At 37.0% G+C, this 19,361-nt stretch overlaps 1 protein-coding gene across 1 annotated transcript in view; it reads right to left on the reverse strand.

The window, feature by feature from the left end:
• Positions 1 to 9,850: 9,850 nt before the first annotated feature.
• The window catches only part of smal (smoke alarm), a 53,927-nt gene continuing 44,416 nt past the window's right edge, over positions 9,851 to 19,361 (reverse strand). The window contains exons 9-13 of the mRNA XM_089463269.1: positions 16,741 to 16,953; positions 16,277 to 16,509; positions 14,654 to 14,792; positions 13,242 to 14,333; positions 9,851 to 12,689 (exon numbers count right to left, since the gene is read on the reverse strand). Of these exons, the coding sequence (XP_089319395.1) occupies positions 13,879 to 14,333; positions 14,654 to 14,792; positions 16,277 to 16,509; positions 16,741 to 16,953 (1,040 nt within the window). The 3' untranslated portion in view covers positions 9,851 to 12,689; positions 13,242 to 13,878. The remainder of the gene's footprint in view (positions 12,690 to 13,241; positions 14,334 to 14,653; positions 14,793 to 16,276; positions 16,510 to 16,740; positions 16,954 to 19,361) is intronic.

The raw sequence follows: 19,361 nt of genomic DNA on the forward strand, positions 1-19,361 counted from the left end.
TGAACCCTGAACGCAGCATTCATCGATCTGGGAATGCATCATGTGCGCAACGTATGTCGAAATATCAATTCCCCCTCTATGAAATTATAGTAATGCAATTTAATTGAGTGTTCGATTACGCGAAAATAGTAATTGTCAGGCGATGAGGACATATGTGAATGGGCGATGTTTCTAGGCAAACGAAACACTTAAGAATTAGACACGATAAGAAAGGAGAGTTTGGTTAAACAGAAGGGAGTTGAGCCAAACAAAGGAAGTTATTTCAGTGGGGAGACCGAAACGAGTTGATCGGAAATATGAGTTCAAAGAAACTTTTGCAAGTAGAAGTAAGCTAGGTAAACGTATGTAGCTCTTAAGAAGGAAGTACGAACTATGAGCATATAGTTAAATAATAAATGTAAAAAGTATCAGGGAATTTTGAGAGACTGCTCTTCAATTATGTTTGCTCTTGATCAAACAGTTCATGGGTTCTATTGTTATTAAATTAATTGGATTCTACAATTGTTTGAATTGAGTATTCACAGATTACTTTAAATGCGAGCAAGTAATTTTAGCTGTCTCTTCCACAAAACTTTTCACTATGATTCTCATATTGTATAAGTTTATTTAGAGTATCACAAATGAACATTTGTATTAATCTAACTCCATCTAGTCTCTATTTATGTTCGAACTACGAGCGCCGGCTTTGAGCGTCGACTGAGCACAATCAAGCCGAGGGAACGTATGGCCGTCCTATCTGATTTTAGAAATCGAATCTACTGCACAAACTGACGATTATAAATTGCAAGTCAAACGTTGCGATGGTTTATTAAATTTTTACCTTATTAATAGATATTTTTTTTAATTAAAAAATATAAATTGAATAGTTAAATAAAAGAGCAACTGGCTATTTGTAGCTAAAGAATTTAGCTTTCGAAACAAATATAATATTAAAAATACATTAATTTATATAAATGCACCATTGTTTTATTTATACTATTAAGACGAGTTTACCTCAATAAATATAATTTTTTTTATAAAAAAAAAAAAAATCAAATAGTTTATTTTTAAAAAATCTAACGATATATTGTAGTTTTCCAAAATGTATATATAAATGCACAATTATTTCATTTGAGCCCAAAATATATTTTGTTTTATTTATTAATTTTGTTAACTAATAATTTGTTAAAGCAAATTAATAGTAATAGTACCAAAGGATAGTTTTCGAATCATTTAAACTATATTTTTTTTTTAAATTAGGCATTAATTAATTTTTTAATTCTAATATTCTATATATATATCTAACACATACTAATATATCTAACACATACTAATAGCAGGCGGTGAATATAGCATTTGAATCAAAAAAATTAATATTTTTTATTATTTTATTAATACAATTTATAAAATTGACACGGTTTGAACCCAACTTGGTTCATATACCTTGGGCTCAATTTGGATGCAAAAGTTTCATGTATCAATAATCCGAATTTGTTTCTATCTGTTTAATCTACCCATATTTATACAACTATATAAACAATAACTATGCACAGGTATATAAATATAGAAATATCTCTTCACCTTTCCAAACACTTGAGCAAGTTATCTACCAAACACAACAGCTGAATATATATTATTCCTTTGCAGTTGCAGTCTGCCATCGAGACGCTATCATAATAATCATTAGCAGTCATCGATTTCAATTTCTGGCTGCAATTGCCAAGTGCCCTCCGCCCTCCGCCCTCTGCCCAGTGACCACGACCCCAGCTGGAGTTGCCAACATATGTCGCCTCCAGAGTGGGCAAATAAACTCATATTATTGATATGTATGTATATAAATATATTGTATGTCCAGCACTGTGTGTGTGTTTGGCCAAACAAATGGAAAAGGAGCGAAATAAATGTATTTATATGTATAAAATTATGGGCAAATATTAAACACCTAAATGGAATGCTGCACAGACGGCGGCAACCCCTAAGCTGAGTCGAGCCGGGTGCGACACTTGCCGCAAATCAAACCGAGTTGCAAAATGACAGATCGACGGGACGGACTGGCTGTGGCACGACGACGCTCGATGTCGTGGCTGTGGCAACAATTAAGTTTCCACATGAACAGCATTTAATGTGCAACTGATTTTCAACATCTGTTTTCATTTTTGGACTCGGGCAGCGAAAAGGAAACGACGCAGACGGAACCATCTAAATTTGGACTCGAATAAAGTGTCAGAAAACATAATTCTGATAGTCGGATCTCAGAGGAGCACGTGACGAAGCACTTGGCGCGCTCTGCTCTGCTCTCTCTCTCTCTCTCTCTCTCGGCATCTTTACAGCGGCGTTAATTAGCCGCAGCCACTTGATGTCTGTTGCCTCGGTACAGCTGCTAGGGCTAGGGGAAGCGGCAAACCCCATTAAAAAATTCTCAACTTTAAATTGGCTACATAACAAGCGGCTAGGGTTAGGCGAGCTACCTATGAGGCTGCCGTTTATGAGGCACGCTTCCAGCTGCCATTCGCTGGAAATGGAAATGGGAAAGAAAAAGTAGAAAACATATTCTTGTTGTATAAGAACAGCTCCGGCTGGTCAGGGCTAATCCTTGATGCATGTCTGACACTTTCTAGTGGCAACTGCGACGTCAACGATGGCGACGGCGACGGCAACGGCGACGGAGACAAGTCGCCAAAACACTTTGGCTGCTCATTAAAATTCATCCACGCAGATTATTAACATTTGCATCTAATTTGCATTTGTAAGATACATGGCCGACAATTATGTGGATGCCGCACACATATTGCCAGGCGGCGGTAGGAGCCGTCCGGGGGGTTGAGCGGCCGAGGGTTTCAGCGTGAAAGGCTAGGCGCTGTGCGGAAGCGGGAGCGGGCGATGCTTTGACTCCTATGTGAAAACTTATTTATGCATGCGTTTCTACAAGCAAAATGTCGCCGGCAACACCAACACCAAGACACATACACTCACACACATACATTAGCAGTTGCATAAATTATGCTGAATGGCAAGAGTTGGTGGTGGGGGGAGACGGCGGGTATGGGTTTGCATGGCGGGTCGGTTCAACGAGGTTAAGTGTAATTAAATTATCAAATTATTGCCAAGTCTTAGGTTGCAGTTTATAATCTGGCACATCAGACATTCGCCTATCCCTGTCACACAATACCAATGGCCCGTCCTCCCCCCCCCCCCCCCTCGGCTCGCTGTTTGTGCCATAAACAGGCATTAGGCAAAGTTTCAATTAGTTTGGCGCTAAGTGGACGACTCTAGAGCGTTTTCGAGCTAGGCTGGCTCCAATCGATGCCGGGCCAACTTCACTCCACTTGCATAGATTTTTGGCCAGCTTAGTTAAGAGCAGCCAGAAAGGTTATCAAGTTTCTAAGCCACTTGAGCTAACCACATGTCTGGCCAATTGCTTTGGTTTCGTTAAGCCAGACAGCGCAGACATTGTCTTCGAGTTATTCAATTGAAAGTTGTGCAAAATTTGGAATTTGTTGTTGCATTAATAAACCAAATTAGATTTAAAGTTCAGCTTGATTAAATATAATTGAATTATTTTAATATTCAACAAAAGTTCTTTAATATTTAATGATAGTTTTGATGAGTTTGAGATGGGCAATTATGCATATAGTAGTTATGTAAATAATAGTTAGTCTGTCGGTTTACTTGAAACATTATTAATTGGTGTGTATCACAATTTTAATGCAACTGGCTTATATGAAAATTCTACACATAGAAAATTTATTAGTCGATATATTTTATTTAAATTAAAACTAATTTTTAAAAAAAATTTTTAAAAATATAAAAATTAAATAAAAGAAAAAACAAATAAATTTTGTATTTTCTTTCATGTTAAAATATATTTAACTAGAACTATTTATTTATTTATCGATTTATTTTTTAATAGTAAAAAATACCTTTTTAAAAATAAAAGAAAATAAATATGTAAAATAAAAAAAATAAGTAAATAACAAATTTTCCTCATTCTTTTATAAAACTATAAATACATATATACATATATATTTCTTATGAATAAAAAAAAATTCCAACAATGCTAAAATATAAAACTAAAAAAATATAAACTTTTAAAAAATATAACCAAATTAAAAAATATTAAAGTACACTAAATTTAGTTTCCTTTCATAAGAATATCAAATCTTTTTTTATTTCCTGAGAATAACCAGACTGAAATGATTTGTAATACTTATAAAATTAATTCAATATATGTTTATTTCCAAATTATTATTATTTTTTATTATTATTGTTTTATTTATTATTTTTTTTTAGCGTTTAAACTTTTTATACTTTTTATGATTCTCTTTATTATGCTCTACAACAAACAATTAATTGAGTCTAGTCGAACCTGCCCGACAAAATAATAGCTTAAGCTGCTCTTTCGATCTTTCTACACTTTTCTTTACACATACATAGCAAACAACACACGCACACTCACATAATCAGGCGCTCTGCTTACTGCGCAGCTTAAGCAGCGACTACGCACGTGCTGCATGTGAGCTGCGTTTGGCCTCCTCTTGGGCTGCGTGTGAGCTGGATTGCTCTTGAGATGCGATTAGGCTACGCCTGCACTGTCCCTCCCGAGCGGCTCTTCGGTTGTTCTACGACGCACTGGCTTTAGAATCATATTTAATTTCTTACATAAGTTTTCTTCTAGATGAACGAGAAATTAGTTTCCACATGCGTGGATTTGTTAAAGCATAAGTCTCTAGTATTCAAGACAAACTTATTGAATAGACAACGACGACCTTATCAACACAGGTTGTCGTGCTGATCAAAAATGTGTGTAAAAATTTACGCTGAGTTCCTTTTATAAAACGCCGCAAGTCTCAGTGGCAGTCACTGAAAAAATTAAAATTGTATTTCAATTTTTTGTTAAGAATACAAGTATATTTAAACTTTCAACATGCGAAAATTACTCGATGGGCATAGAGAAAGCTACATTTTGTCAAACATCTCGTTGAACTATTCACAACTTTGCTTAAAATATTCATAATAGAAATCATTGATATCTTAACTATGCTAATTATAATATAAATGTCAAGCAAAATAATTTATACAACAGTTCTAATAACGATAATACAGCAATCAACGTGTATATATATATATATATATTGTATATATATATTTATAATCAAATGCCTAATGACTACGTAAGCAAATGCATAGTTAGAGAGAGAGATAGAGACATAGAGAGAAAGAAAGAGGAAGAGAGAAAGAGAGAGAGCATTTATGGCATGGTCAGAGCAGTTCATTAGCCTTTAATTTGTATCAGTTTGCAGCTTAATCTCGTCTCTAATCTGTTGAGAGACTGAAAATACTTGCAAATTGGTCGAAGGTCCAAACAACATGAACTGAAAGCTCGCACATGATTTTTGCACATTTATCAGAGATGTTGTGGCTTAATAATAGATAAGTAGACTGCAACTGCAGTGGCCGGGCAACAATGGTCAAAGGGGCGTGGCCGGGATGAGCCAAGGGAGACCGGCAATTAACACACTCGAATCTCGAGTTATGCAAGCAGCAAGCAGCACGCAGCACTTTGATAGTTAGATAAACAAATAGTCACACACACACACATACAAACACAGACAGACAAAGGAAGTCAAAGCAAGGACGTGCGGCAGGAAGCAGTAGTTGATAAGAACACACACACACACACACAAACGTATACACATAAACTAATAGTTGAAAGAGCGTGTGGGAAACGGGGGCTCAAGACGAAATGCAATTCAATGCCAATACAAATGCAAGGTAACATGCAAATTGACAGAGAGAGAGAGACAGAGAGAGAGAGAGAGAGAGAGAGCGAGAGCGGGAGAGGACATACGACAGGACAAGGCAAACACAAACAACAAACAAATGCAAACAGGCCAAAGGGAGCGCACGATGATTGGGCAAGCGTGTGGAGACGGATGCTCTCTACGAGTAGAACAGTCAACACATGAATTGCATTAGTTGCAACGGAAAACGGGGCGACAATTTGACATTTTACTCGTACTTTGTTTCCAGCTGGCCAGCCAGCTGAGGGTCAAGTGCTGCGGAGTGAGCTTGACGCTATGCAAATAGCAGAAAGCCTTTGGCATTGTCTTTGACAATGAGTTTGCGACGATGACTCGACGATAAACTGTCAAATTGCTGCAATTTAACGCTTGATAAGCAGCCCGGCAATTGACAACTTTCGACTGGCTATATGGGGTGCACATACATATATACTCATATACATATACATACATATATGGCTAATGCCATTGTTCGATCTGGCCATTGTGTTGTCTGATTTCCCATTGCGAAAGTCAAAAAGGGCTACAAATGCTTGGAATATGTTGCACAGAGGTGCATTGCAGAGAGTGTGGCAAAGGCTTGAGCTGGGTTGCGTTTTTCGGGGTGTGCTGCAGCCGGGGCATTAAACGATTTCAAACATTTTCATTTTCATTTCGCCAGCCGTCAGACATTTGTAATTATGAGCCCGGCCGGGGTCGGGCTGAGCTATTTAAGCGATTTGCTTTATTAAAATCCTTAAGCTGCAAACCAAACAAATATTTTTAGCGAAACATAAGCAACAACAGCAACAACAACAACAACAACAATAGCAGCGCATCCACCACCAACCACTAAAAAGAATTCTATTTTTTTGCACAGGTCGCTAACATATTGTTGACTCCTCGAGCTGAAGGTCCTTGTTTCTACCTCTGCCTCTACCTCTATCTCTGGCCCCGGCCAATCTCTCATTTGTAGCGAGCGAAAATCTGTTACCCTGTCACATTCGCAGCTTGCCAAAAATTTCATTCATCCATTCACTGACTCACTCACTCATTCGTTCATTCATTCATTCCATTACGTTTCGTTTCGTTTATCCCTTTTATGGCTTGTTTGGGGATTTTCATTATTACAATGACGTCGTCGTCGTCGTGCAGACTGAGCCTGCTCTAGCCGTATTTTTTTTTTTTTTTTTTTTCGTTTGTTTCTTTTTTGTTGTGCCTCAAGCCCCGAGCTACTTTCTCCTTGTCCATGTTTATTTATAACTAGCAATTGTAATTAGGATTACTTTTTACTTATTTGCACAGTTGGTGAAGAGGATCTCGCCAGGCATATAAAAAACATATTTCTGCATTTTTACGTCGTGGACTTTGTGCTACGGCATTAAAGTATTTGTCCAGACGGCTTAGGGAGCGTAGGGAGCCGTTGCAGCCAGTTAATAGGATGGCCATGATGATGTGGCCCTGATATGACGACAAGCAGCTGATGCTCTGAGCCCCAGATGAGTTGAAATTCTTTCATGGCCAGGCCTAGCCATATTATTATATCAATGGCACAATTGTGAGCTACATGCGAATTAGTGGGCATTATCATAGATGAACTAGCTAATGCCTCTTCATACACGAAATGGATGTGTGCACAGTTAGAGCAATGGATGAGCAAATTGGCTTTGTGTAAAATTATTAAAGCAAAGCAAACATTTTTTTTTCCGAATTCTTTGAATCCTTTTCAACAGCTGTCGTAAAAATATTAAATAATATGTAAAAATATTATTTTTAAATGTTGCTCGTAAAAGAACTGAAACGGATTTTAGAATACAATATAATAATTATACATATAAATTAAATATTTTTTATCAAAATAAATTAAAATAAATAATTAATAAAATTATTTAGTCCATAGACTAATGAGTTTAAGGCAAAACCTTTAGCTATGAATATTCCTGAAATATATTTCGAATTTATAAATCAATTATTAATTTATATTTATAATAAATGCCCAAACTCTATATAAACCTCTCCTCTCTCTGTCTCTCTCTGTCTCTCTCTCTCTCTCTCTCTCTCTCTCTCTCTCTCTCTCTCTCTCTCTCTCTCTCTCTCTCTCTCTCTCTCTCTCTCTCTCTCTCTCTCTCTCTCTCTACTGCCATTCATGCATGGCTTAATCAATTTTACTTAGGCTACATTGCTTAATGGTTTGCAATGAGTTTCTCTCTTGTCGCTTCTCATTCAAACATTTTGTAGAAATGCGATGAATCAATTAAAACGACTTACAACTGAGTTGTAAACGAAATCAACCAAAAATCGATTTGCTACATAGCTTTTCGCATTTGTCACAGGCATTTGGCCCCTTTTCAGTTCGGGGCGTGACACTAACCCTTGAGTTTGGCCAACATTTTCGCCATATTGCCCATAATTATGATTATTTCACGGGTTTTTATCGCAACTCAATTTCAAATAGATGGAGTGCGAGTCGGTCGCATCAGCCTGTCAACCGTACGGGCGGATGGTCAACCCTTTTTTCTGGCCCACGCACATAATGCGATAAATAAAGTCATTCAGGCCAACAACAACAACAACAAAAAACAAAAATAAATAAATACAAAATAAAAGAGGACAAACGACGAGCGTTACAAATTGAAGTGTTGTAAAGTGAACAACGAAAAACCGAAAAGTGCAATGGAAAATAAATAGAATAAAATCGTTTAACACTCAACTCAAAAGCCAAATGACAATTTGACGAATTGAGAGAACTTTTTGACCCACCCAAAAAACACACACACACACAAAATAGAATAAAATAAATAACGAGGGCACAAGTGAACAAAAATACACACACACAGTCACACAACAAATATTTCACCCATTCGGTTTGATTTTCGTAAATGGCTTTCAACTAATTTTCAACAGAGAGACAGACGGACAGACAGATAGACCGACAGTCTGTCAGGTGAAGGCTTTGCCTCCCCCAATCGCCCCCAATCAGCGAATTGATGGACAGGCATTCGAGGCAGAGCTACCGAGCGTCATTTATTCAGTTCCGAACAATCGAAAGTGTCAATTAAAAGACAGCAACAAATAGCAAATGCCAAGTGCCAGCCGCAATGCCAACATCAAACGTTATTATTTTATTATATTTGATTTAAATGTTTCGAAATCGACATGTGCGAACTTTCCCTCCGGGTCGAGTCAACCCTCCAGCTGTGATTTGTGGTCGTAGCTCTTCGATTTTCCACTGCCATTTCGATTGCCTTTTCCATTTCGATTTCCATTTCCATTTGAATTTCCATTTCAATTGCTATTTGCGAAATATGCGTGAATTAAAACAGATGTCAGTCGTACCCCTTGGCGGTCGGTCGGTCGGTCGGTCGGTCATTGATCCCCGTTTCATAACGTGCTCTGATTAATCTCACCGACTTATGCCTAACTTCCCCAGAGACTTGGCCTAACGCGCCTGCTTTGTGTTCAGGTTGATCAAAGCCTTGGTGCAAATACGAAAACGCGTCTATCATCCGACTACCCGAGGCGTTTGTTTATCTTATTGAATTTCTGTTTATGCAACGCCTTTAAATTAAGACTGCAATTGAATTGCAAATCGAATCGCAGCTGCTAGCTGTATGGCTGATTGTCTAGGTGAAGTCAATTTATAAATGAAATAAAAAATAATAATGAATTAAATTCATGAGAGTTCAATATAATATATATCTTACTTTATTACTATTTTCTTTTTTATATAAATCTATATTATTTTTAGAATTTTTGGATACTTACCTTAGTACTTACTTGTTGCTTCCATATCAATTTAATTTTATCTTGACTTTTCATAATTTTAAAAAATACTAAATGAAGTAAAAAGCAAATAATTTAAAATAGTTTTGAACAGAAAATTGCAGCGCCGCAAATGGAAAAAATAGATCTGACAGAATTTGAGCCGTGAATGAGTATTCAGCAGTCGTAACGCCCCACTTCTCCACTCTTACTCCACAAACACATTGGCCTCATGATATTAAAAATAAAAAAAAAGTCAAGGACCCAATCAAATAAAAATGAAAAGCAAACAAAATTCTTTTAAAAGTATTTAAGACAAACAACTGAAATTGTTTTTAAAATTTTTCGTTTTTATTTCAAATTTTGTATTATATTTAGTACGCGTTTGTTTTAGTTGCGCTTGTATGTGGTTTTGTTTCCTTTTGTTTTTTTCTCTCGTTATTTATTACCCATTTCGTTAATTGTCATGTGTTTGCTTTGTCTGCAATGTGCATCGAATTTCAGACGCATTGCTACTTAAATGTTATTGAAATAATTTAAATGTATTATTTTGGTTAGCGTTAATTATAATTTGTGATGCCATTGTTGAAATATGTATTCGGTTTTACTTTCTTTCATACTTGCGCCAACCAATTTCTACCGTTTGCACACATTGTTTGCAATTGGATTAATAAACGAGAGAGGAAAATAAATAAATGTTGTTGTTCTTCTGTTTGGGTTTTGTTTAAATAATTTAATTTTAAATGTATGTATTCATATTAATATATATTTAAGTTGCATTGAAATTTACACTCATACACGTTATAAATGCAATTAAATTAATTTAGAAATTAAACTAGTCTACGAAATGAATTAGCGAAGCGACAACAAATCGGAAATTCGTCTGCAAAACTTTGCCATAATTTACAGGAAAGGAAAAGAGGAAGAACATAAACAAATGTTTACAAATATTATATCAATGTTTTGTTTTGTTTTGTTTTGTTTTTACAGTGTACACTTACGCCTTACGCTTATTAATTTTTACAAAATGTAATTTAAACTTATTTACTAATTATTTAATTTATTTTTCTCGCTTTAATTAATATTATTTTTTATTATTATTTATACAAGTCTTGTAGTTAGGTTTGTGATGTTTGTGTGTCCAGTGTTGTCGAGCTGCGGAGAGTGTTGCAGTGGGTATCAGTGTTATGTATGACCAGTGTTGGCAAACATGTTGTGCAATTGGAAATTCGGAAAGTCAAGAACTGTGCAGAAAGTTTGGAAATCTGTATATATGTACGTATACATATATATATGTGTGTACTGATTAGTATATCTCTATATATCGCTCCTTGTCAGCTTATAATTGTAATTAACCATTTAAATACGATTTCTTTAAAAATGTCTAGCTTAATGTTTAGCTCGTTTATTGCTGTTATTGTTAATAATTTGAAAACTTTTCGAAGGTGTTGCACAAACATTTGAAATACCTTTTTATGTATCTGTGTGATTGATTTTTTATTTGCTACTATTTAAACTACTTTTTTCTGCACGTTGTGTGTATTGGCTTCGTTTGTGTCTGTGTGCGTGTATGTGTTTCAATTTTTTTGTCGTATTTTTTAATTTGTTCTCCTTTTTTTTCAATATTATTTTAACGCCTTAGTTAATAATTTATAAAATGCGGTGTTTACATTTATGTGTGTGTGTGTGTTTTCCTTTCATTATTTACTGATTTATGCATTTTTTCGTGTTTTTTTTTTTTTTACTTTTGTTTAACTGCTACGAAGCTACTACGATTTTAACTTTTAGTACTTGCTGTGATAAATTGTATGCGTATTAAACTAAAAAGGAACATATACATGATTATTTATTAATTAAACATTAATACATTTATTATACTCGTATATATAGTTGATTTCATTTATATGCTTGTATCTATATATAACTGTATATTTTTATTTAATTCATAGTAATTTTTTCTTTATAGTCAGAGTCATTTTGTTGTCGGGTTAAATTATAATTAGCATTAAGAACTGAATATATTTTATAGTTTTTCATTTTTTTTTAATACGTGTTTTTTTTTTTTTTTTTGCTATAAGTAGTTGAATATATATTTTTTTAATCACAAATCATTGATGAAAACTTCATTTTAATTGGTTTTAGGCGATGACGCTCTGCACGCTCTCTTGGTCCGTTAAATTCCGTTACAATTTTATCATCATCATCATCGTCATTATCATCAACGTCTCTACATAATTTTTGACGCGGCATTTTTCATCTGCTGGGTAAGCATATAATCAAAGTATCTCACGGATACCCTTTCTCTCTATCTATCTCTTTCATTCTTTCTAAATTTATACACAGAAATTTACAGTGGGGCTTTAAGTAGTTGGATATAGTTTAGGGCTAAGGAGTTGTACAGGCATTTACAGTTAGTTTTGCATATTTTTTTCTTTGCTTTTCGTTTGCTTCTTTCGGAAAGGTACTAAAAATCAGTTGAACTCTATTATATATGCTAGTTACTTTCATCTCATTATATTAATTATTTCCTTCGCTTCGTTTCGTTTTATAAACAATAAGTGTCGCTAAATGCTAGACCTTAAATTCGTTTTGTTTTTTTTTCTTCATATTTTTCTTAAATGTTCTGTTCGATTGCATTTGATCTATGAGAAACTAGTGCCGTGTGTTTGTGTTTTTTTTTTTTTAATTTTATTTTTTTTTTTTATATATATACTTTTTGTTTATTTTCTTGTTGATTTTCGTAGGTTTGTTAAAAATTCAGCTCGCTTTACTATCATATGCATTTTTTACTACCTTTATCTTGCACGGTGATATATACTAGGTATACATATACATATATATTTATTTACAGATTGTATTCTATAAGTTGTATCATTATCATTATCATTATCATTTCGTTGGCATATATTCGACGCTACATTTTTGCTTAGATATTCGACTTTAGCTAAATTTTGTTTATGTTTAATTATTTGTATTTAAATTTTTTCTCTTGCTTTAATATCTTTTTACCATTTGCTCAGTGGGTTTAATTGTTCGACGCGTTGTGCTCTCCTTATAAGGGAGGGGCGGGTTCTAACACAATTTACGGTACGATACGATAGTGAGTACTTAACACTGCTTTATCATATTTTGTATTTTCTAGTTGCATGTCCGTGTAGAGTTCCATAGCTGTGAATGATAAAAAAATAGGAAGGAAATATTTAATACTAAATTACTCATTATTTTAATATATAAAAGATTGTAAGCGGTTGAATGTTTTTTTTTTTTTTTTTTTCATAATCAATAGATAAAATAAAATAAAATTTGAAATATATACCTTTATTTTACATAATAAATAATTAATATGTTTTATATACAAAAAAATTATATTTTTAATAATTTAAAAAAGTGAATCAGTACAAAATTATTGATTTATAATACAAATATATATAGCATAAGACTCTATAAAAGCTATGTATATCTTTTATAAAGTATCCTTAGAACTTAATAATTTTTTTATAGGTAGTACATTTGTTTTTAATATGTTTCGGAAATTTTACAACAACAATATTATTATTATTTTTTTGTAACTTCTATCAACTAAAAATCTTAAAAAAATGTTTCTGAAATTTCTGGAATATTTAATTTCCTATTGAACTCATTTCTCAATTTCTATAATTTATATTTTTTAATATTTCGAAATTTCTATTTCTAAATTTCTGTTCCAACATCTGAACTCACCTCAAATCCATTTAATATGGGGTTTTCATCAATGATACCACAGCCTGTTGTTTTGTGTACGCATGGCACCATTTGCCAGCGGGTTTGCCGCTGCAGGTGCCGTTCCAATTCCAATTCCAGTTCCGTTTCCATTTCCGCTCGTATTTCCAGTCAATTTTGTTGCATTTGCAGTTGTTGTTGTTGTTGGTTGGTTAGTCGAAGCTTCACTGTTGACATTAGCGGAGCCAGCTTTGAGTGCCGCAGTTCTGCTCAGATGCACGCCCACATCGTCGGCGGGCGAGTGTCCCGTTAGCGTCGGCCTCTTATAATCGGGAGCAGCGCAGCTTGCGGCTTCTGAGTTGCCCACGTCGCGTGTCAGACGCAGCGCCTTCAGATGCTGCCTCTGCTGCTGCTGCTGCTGCTGCTGTTGATGATTGTCGCGCATCGATGTGGGGTTCTTGTTGTATTTGTTGTTGTGCAGCGTCAAGCTATATTTGGGCTTGGCGGCCAGAGTGTTGGCGCTGCTGTTGCCGCTGCTGATGCTCAAATGCTGCGGCTTCTTGGGCATGGTGGTGGCGGCATTGGTGCGCTTAATGCCGGCCAGATCGCTGCCAGCGACGGCTGCCTCCGCTGCTGCCAACTTGAGCGAAGCTTCGAACTAGAGATTATCAGGATAGCTGCGGAAATTGTAAGTTCTGGCGCGTTGAAATTCAGCTGCTGCTGCAGCGGCAGCCGCACTATTGCCACTGGTATACGGATTGATCATGGGCGCTGTCGACTGGGAGTTCATGGTGCCCATGCCATCGTCATAGATGCCATTCAGCTGGTCCTGATTGCTGTGGCTGCTCTTGCCGCCGCCGCTGCTGGCCGTATTCGTATTGCTGCCGCCGCCAGCCGAGCCGCCCTTGATGGGCTTAAATATGGCCGTGGTCGCATAGTATTTCTCCATGGGCGGCGGCGGCACCGTGGGCGGCCTAGGGAATATGCTGCTCAGCGGTGGCGGCGGCGTTCGTCGCACATTCACATAGCCGCCGACGCCGGCGGCATTGGCCATTTTCGAAGCCGGCATGTAGTCCTGCATGTGGGGCACGGCGTAGCCACCTTCGGGCACATCTGTTGGCCGCGGGGGAGGGAACGAAAGAGACGCAAAAGGATTTCGCTTAGTCAGGCAAATGGCAAAGGTTGAAAGGTGCGTGTGCATGTGTGTGTGTGCGTGTGCATGTGTGTGTGACATGTGTCTATGCGTTTGTGTGTGTGTGTGTGTGTATGTGTGTGGCAATCGCCGCAAAAATTTATTTGCATTAGTTGCTGGCGGCGCCATATTTTATGGCTCGCAGCGGAAATGGGCGAGCCCAGGGAATTGGGCTTTGGCATTGGGGCTTGGGGCTCTGTGGCTCTGAGGTTCTGAGGCTCTAGCCATTTGGCATACACACCTGTATAGTCTGGCGTCATATTACATTGTAAATCATTAACCGCTGCGTAACCGTTCACGCCGCTCGTATACATGTTCACATTGAAGGGCTCGTGGTAAAGGCTGTTCTTGCCAATGGAATCGTTGTCGTCGACGCTGGCCTGCAGAAAGAAAGAGAGAGAAACAGAGTTTTTAATATAGTGTCAAAGTTGGGGGTATCTATCTAGTTATATATGTACATATGTATGTAAATTATGTGCGCGCTAATGGCGTCTTTGAGCTCTTTAATGTGTTTAGTTCGCTGCGTGTTTAATCAATGTCTAATGTAGGTTCGAATGCATTAAAGCTAAACTTGCTATGATTTAACTTGAAGGAATTTTATTCTACTGAAAAGCAGAAAATCTTAGATACATTTTACTGTTAATTTTGTTTTAATTAAAAAAAAAAATTAAATTAAACCTATACTATCACGGCGAAGGCTCTATATTCATTTAATTTAAATTTGATATATTTTAGAGATGAGATCAAATATAAAAAAAAAGGAAAAAAAAATCGAAATAAAATAAAAACTAACGTAAATTAACGTAATCGAAATGAATTGAAAAGTAACGTAAATTAATATTTATAGAATTGATCTCATCTCTAAAATATATAAAATTTAATTTTAAAGATTTAAATATAATAATTCTAAACTTTAATAAGCAAATCAAATAAAAATAAAACTCAAATTAACATTAAAATTCAAATCAAAATTTGAATTTAAATGCCATTTAAATTTAGAATTAATAAAACATTTTTTTTTTCTTAGTTTTACATGAAACTAAATATTTCTAAAAAAAATTTCTTGGACTTTTTAAGTATAGAGGAGTATACATTAATTTTATATGTTTTATTAATATATTGTAAATCGTGAAAAAATAAATAATAAATAATTATTTAAATAAGAAATAAATAAATAAATAAATAATAATAAATAATATTATCAATTAAAAATCAATACAAAAGTAATTATTTATAATAATTAATATTGATTAATTACTAATAGCCAAAAAAAATTATCGATTAACTAACATGATAGTAAATTGTTTAGTAAACTTTCGATTCTGATTTGTTTAGTAACTTTCTGATTAACTTCATTCGCCTTAAGTTTGCCAACGCAAACTATTTTCTAAGAGGTTCCGTAAACTCAGTGTTACATTTATACATGCTTTTCCTTCAACAAATTTTCCAAGTTCCATCAAAATTCTATATCTTTTATATGTGATTTTCTGCAAGAAACATATTTAAAGAAATCGCCTTAAAGCAGTTGGTTTTGATGGCCTCTGTGAACTGCGCACACTTCCAATTTTAAAGTGTTGCACAGCCGGCACTTAAGCTTAGCACCCACAAGCTGGGCCAGCTGGGAGACGAGGGCTGGAGCTGCCGGGCCCTATGGGAAGCCGTTGAAAAGTTCTATTAAATGAAATAAATGCCGCTCGGCGTCTGGTCAAGTGTGTCCTGTGTCCTGGCTGAGGACGTGGCAGCGCCACGCTACATTGAACAATTATGTGAAATTCGAGGCAGGAATTTGTTCGCTTATAGTATATATACGTGTGTGGGTGAGTGTGTTTATATATATGTGTGTGTGTGTGTGTTTGTCTCTCACCTTAATGCTATTGCCATTGGGCCGATGCTTGTCGACATTGCCGCCCAGCGTGTTCGGATTGAAGCTATATTGGAATGCGTCGAGCACATTGCTGCCGCGTGCTCGCTTCGTGCGTGACACGATGAACAGGATGATGGCGACGAGCAGTATAATTATTGTGGTTAGAACAACAATGACAACGCCAATGAAGTTCGCCTCGTTCGGCTCCTGATCGATGGGACGCGGCGCAATTACTGCAAAACCAGAAGAGAATACAAATAATCGTTAAGCGACAAGGTGAATCAACAGAGGACGCCAAATGCAAAGTGCAACAAATGGAATTGCAATGGAATTAAAAGTAAATATTGTTCAACTAAAATAATTAGCAAAGAGGCCGAATGAAACAGAGATAAAAAATTAAAATACAAAAATAAAAAACAACAGAAAATTGCTAATTGAATTTATCAGGTGACGTTGCTGCTTACGTTGTGGCCCATTGTTGTAGTTGTTGTTGCCGCTGGCATCAGTGGCGCCGCCGTTTGTGTCGCCGCCAGAGTTGCCGCCGTTCAGCTTATTTTTGCCATGTTGATTGTGCTGATAGTCGTTGCTCTGCAAAGGATATTCACGTGTATCCGGCGCGTTGCCCGGCGCGTTGTTACGCTGCTCCTGTTCGTCTGTGAAATTTCCCATGGCTGGTACTGCAATGGAGAAAAGGAGGGAGTGAGTAAGAGCGAGTGGTATACAGTTATATGAAGTGCCATTTGTGGCATGAATCTTCAGCTTCATCTTCAAAAGTTGCCGCCATTGCGCACAGCTGCGCTTTCATGATTAGTTTTTTCTACTTCTTCTTCTTCTTCTCCTTCTTTTTATGTCGCCCTGCACACCTTTCGTTCCACTTTAAATTGTTTTGCTTTCGCTACGCTTTTCTTTCGAGACCTCTAACGTGTTCATTTCCTGTCCAACCTTTAGGGTTTCTCTGTTTTTTTTCGAATGTCTCGTCTCGAGCATTACTAAATTTTTACAGATGTTTGATTTGAACGCGTGTCTTATGAATATGCATGGTGTTGTTTTAATGATCTTGTGCATATGGCGCGACAATATAGGTTCTTGGCAATAACTATAACAGTTTTCTTTTTTTACCTACCCAAAATGTAGAAAATCTACTACGTTACCCATATATTATGCGCTATAGCAGCGTTGTTCACTTTTCGCCTAGGTTTTCACACATTTTTAACTTTCTCTTTTATTCTAGTGACTAGTCAAAGAAGTAGTAGTGCTGTAGCAACCCTATATCTTGAGTTACATTAGGTTTCTAATGCTATGGAGCATGCTTTGTCTAAGGCTTAGCATGCATATTATGATTTCTAAATGTCTTTTTCCACCCTCAGTTGAGTTGTGCTCCGGCTTAACAATCTGACAACATAAACATCGCCAGGCTGACCTTATTCCCAGGGCTATTCCGCTTATTAGCTCAGATCTGTCAGGCGCTGCTGCAGGCCGTGCAATACCAAACACCTGCTTGTCAGGCCGTTCACTTTGATCTCTAATAACCACCGGCGCACAGGCTTAGAGCATATGGCTCGGCGCTGCAAAGTGTTGTCATTTATCTTGGCTCAACATCTTGAGGGCATTAGAAAACAAAGAAGTAACGGACGCACAGCTCCTGCCGGAGGGGATGGGGACAGCTTTTTGCACAGAGACGACGCCTCCGGCTAGCCGAAAAATGCCTTCTTGAGTGGGTGACCCCGTTTCTTCAGACAGTAAATGGCGTAATTACTGTGAGAAGTTGTTGTTGCTGCTGTTCTTGTTGTTGCTACTCTTGTTGTTGTTGTTGTTGTTGCTGTTTTGAGTTATGTCGCCTGCTCGGACAGCAGGAGCAGGCAGCAGCAGGCAGAAGGACACGAAGCACTACGGCTAGGCATGCCTCTGAAGTTTGTGCTTGGCTGCCTTTTGTTTCGCCAATGCCATTGTCCTTGCTGTTGTTATTTAATTCATTTTCCTTTTTTGCTGCTGCTGCTCGCTTCCTACTTATAAAGGCATATCTTGCATCTCTCGGCTCTCAGTGGTCGTCATAAAACGTTTAAAATAATTAAAATATTTCGAGCCACATTTATCACACACTGTGCCAGGGTTAGCTGCTAGCACGAATGTAATGGCAAATATGCCGCATATCCTTTTTTATTTTCGCATTTTCTCTTCACTTTCATTGTTGTTTTTTTCTCTCTCTTCTTCTTCAACTTTTTTTTTTTTTTGGCTGCTGTCGCATGCCCTTTTATAACTAATTCTCTTTGTGTGCGTGTGTGTCCTCGGGGTCTCTATTCTCTCGCATTGTTTTTGGGCCTTTGTATTTTTAGAAACCTTTAAATACAACTCCATAAAGAACAACAACAACAACGAGAACAGCAGCAGCAGCAGCAATCACCGCAAGCAAATCTCACAAATTGGGGTTAAATCTCTGCAGTGCCTGATAAAAATATACGCACACACTTGAAAGATGCTGCCCCCTCTCTGTCTCTTTCCCTGTCTCTCACCCTCTCTCTCTCTCTCTTTTTGTCAGTACGTGCGTTTCTTTTGTTTACCCTTACCCTAGTTTTGCCAGCCCCTTCTCATTGTATTGCACCAAAAAAAAAAAAACATCAACAACAATGAAGAGTGAAAAAAAAAAAATAAAAATAAGAACCAGCTAACAGCTGGTTGCTTGTTGCTGCTGTGGCTTCGGCTTTGGCTGCCCCCAAGCCCCTCGCGCCCCGCCCCTCGTCGGCCCCACGCCCGCTCTACCTCCTTGTGCGTGACAAATGCGCCGTGGTGCTTGTTACTCGTCATGTAATTGCTGCCAGAGCAGCGCAGCATGTGGTGCAACCGAGTTTCGGTCTGCCTAACGTTCTGTGGTTTTTGCGCTCTCGCATATCCTTGGCTCAGCGGCACAGATGCTGAGACATTGAGCACCACCCAATTGGATGAATTTCCCATTATCCACACACACACACACACGCACACGCACACAAAAAGTGCCTTGTAATGCGTGCTAAAGCACTTGAAGTAAACGCTGATCCGCTGCCGATTTTTTGAGAGTCAGAGCCTTTGTTGTGGAACCCTAGCTAGCACT

The sequence above is a fragment of the Drosophila arizonae genome, chromosome 3, assembly GCF_054131065.1.
Source record: "Drosophila arizonae isolate 15081-1271.41 chromosome 3, UAZ_ARI_1.0, whole genome shotgun sequence".
Classification (NCBI taxonomy): domain Eukaryota; kingdom Metazoa; phylum Arthropoda; class Insecta; order Diptera; family Drosophilidae; genus Drosophila; species Drosophila arizonae.